Genomic DNA, 2,500 nt, shown 5'->3' on the forward strand with positions numbered 1-2,500 from the left:
GCTGCTGTCTTTGTGTCTGCTGCTGCATGCTGCTGTATTTGTTTGTCTTTAAGAATAGTAACGAAATCTGCTGCCTTGCCTCCTTCGGTTGTATGTGTTCTGCTGCTGCTGCTGCTGCTGCTGCTGCTGCTGCTGCTGCTGCTGCTGACGTGGCAGTTTGCTGCTGTTGCTGCTGTTGCGAGGCCCATAGCCGCCAGCAAGTGAAACACCTGCTGCTGATGCTGCTGCTGCTGCTGCTGCTGCTGCTACTGCTGCTGCTGCCGGCGACCTCTTAGGCTGACCCCCCCACCGCGGAGCACCAAAAGCAGCCTGAGAAAAAAAACACAACCTGCTGCTGCTGCTGTTACTGTTATTGCTGCTGCTGCAGTTCTTGCTGCTGCTGCTGCTGCTGTTCTTGTTGCTCCTGCTGCTGTTACTTCTATTGTCTGCTGCTGCTGCTGCTGCTGCAGCAGAGCCCTAGTACAGTAGGACACACTGCAGCAGCAGCAGCAGCAGCAGCAGCAGCAGCAGCACCAGCGCCAGGAGCAGCAGCAGCAGCAGCAGCAGCAACAGCAGCAGCAGCAGTAGCAGCAGCAGCACTTGCTCACTGCAGCAGCAGTTTGTCTTTGTGTGGATTCATCTACTTCGTGTCTGTATATACACCGCGCCCCTAGGATGCAGAGGCCTGAGCAGCAGCAGCAGCAGCAGCAGCAGCAACAGCAGCAACAGCAACTGCAGCAGTAGCAGCAGCAGCAACCCCCCCGTAATGGCAGCAGCAGCAGCAACCCAGAGACAGCAGAAGAACAGCAGCAGCAGCAGCAGCAACAGCAGCACCAACAGCAACAGCGTCATCAACAACAGCAGCATCAGCAGCAGCAAGAACAACAGCAGCAACAGCAGCAGCAGCAGCAGCAGCAGCAGCAGCAGCAGCAGCAGCAGCAGCAGCAGCTTACCCTGTAGGAACTTAGCGCATACAGGATGGATGTTGGGGCTGTGCATCTTTCTACACGGGTCAGAAAAACACAAACCTAAAAAAAAATAAAAAAAAATAAAAAAATAAATATAAATAAATAAATATAAATAAATATAAATAAATAAATATAAGTAAATAAATATAAATAAATAAATATAAATAAATATAAATAAATAAATGTAAATATTAGTTTATAAATATAAATAAGTCAGCGGGAATATATTAATATAAATATAAATATAAAAAAAAATAAAAAAATAAATATAAAGGTATACATAAATATAAAAACAAACAAACAAATATACAAATAAATAAATAAATACATAAACAAACAAACAAACAAATAAAAATAAAAATAAAAAAATAAATAAATAAATAATAAATAAAAAGTTGGGGTGTATAGGCAGCTGCAAACGGCGCCTTCACTGGGGTCATGCAAATAGCCACAAAAAAAAAATATTACATTTATAAATAAAAAGAAATAAATAAATGAATAAAAAATAAATAAAAATAAATAAAAAGTAAATAAAAAATAAATAAAAAACAAATAAAAAATAAATAAAACAGTTGGGGTGTATAGGCAGCTCACCCTGTAGAAATAAGCGGCAAACGGCGTCTTCATTGGGGTCATGCAAATAGCCACAAAAAATATATTAAATTTATAAATAAAATAAATAAATAAATAAATAAAAAATAAATAAAAAATAAATAAAAAATAAATAAAAAATAAAAAAAAATAAATAAAAAAAGTTGGGGTGTATAGGCAGCTCACCCTGTAGAAATAAGCGGCAAACGGCGTCTTCATTGGGGTCATGCAAATAGCCACAACGATCACCCTTCACGCAGTTCCCTGCATGCAGCAGCAGCAACAGCAGCAGCAGCAACAGCAACAGCAGCAGCAGCAGCAGCAGCAGTAGTAGTAGTAGTGGTATTAGTAATCGTAGTAGCAGTGCAGCAGCAGCAGCAGCAGCAGCAGCAGCAGCAGCAGCAGTAGTAGCAGTAGTAATAGTAGCAGGAGCAGCAGTACAACAGCAGCAGCAGCAGCAGCAGCAACAACAAACAGCAGCAGCAGCAACAGCGAAAAACAGCAGCTGCATCAACAAAAACAAACAGCTGCATCAGCAGCACCAACAACAGCGAACAACAGCAGCAAAAACAAACAGCAGCAGCAGCACCAGCAACAACAACACCAGCAGCCGCAGCAGCAGCAGCAACAACGACAACAGCAGCAGCAGCAGCAGCAGCAGCAGCAGCAATTACCATTGCGAAAGAAAATACACTTGGGTCTGCTGTTTGCTGCTTTGTCTTTTTGCTGCTGCGGCTTTAAGAAACTCCAGCTGCCTCGCAGCTTCCTTGCTGCTGCTGCTGCTGCTGGTGCTGCTGCTGCTGCTGGTTCTGCTGCTGCTGCTGCTGGTTCTGTTGCTGCTGTTTCTGGGGTGGAGGCTGAGGGAGCAGCAGCAGCAGCAGCAGCAGCAGTCGGTGCTGCTGCTTCAGGGGTGTCGCGGGTAGAGCTACTGTTGCTGCTGTTGCTGCTGCTGTTGTTGCTGT

General features: G+C 44.2%; 1 protein-coding gene across 1 annotated transcript in view; it reads right to left on the minus strand.

The window, feature by feature from the left end:
• Positions 1–48: 48 nt before the first annotated feature.
• EMH_0061070 (uncharacterized protein) overlaps positions 49–2,500 on the minus strand; it is a gene marked incomplete at both ends in the record, with an annotated part of 4,049 nt that continues 1,597 nt past the window's right edge. Inside the window, 4 exons of the mRNA XM_013497857.1 lie at positions 49–309; positions 955–1,007; positions 1,725–1,802; positions 2,213–2,500. The exon at positions 2,213–2,500 is cut by the window's right edge and continues 1,053 nt beyond it. Coding sequence (XP_013353311.1) covers positions 49–309; positions 955–1,007; positions 1,725–1,802; positions 2,213–2,500 — 680 coding nt within the window. The remainder of the gene's footprint in view (positions 310–954; positions 1,008–1,724; positions 1,803–2,212) is intronic.

This window comes from Eimeria mitis, genomic scaffold, assembly GCF_000499745.2.
Source record: "Eimeria mitis Houghton genomic scaffold, Emh_scaff2983, whole genome shotgun sequence".
Lineage (NCBI taxonomy): Eukaryota > Apicomplexa > Conoidasida > Eucoccidiorida > Eimeriidae > Eimeria > Eimeria mitis.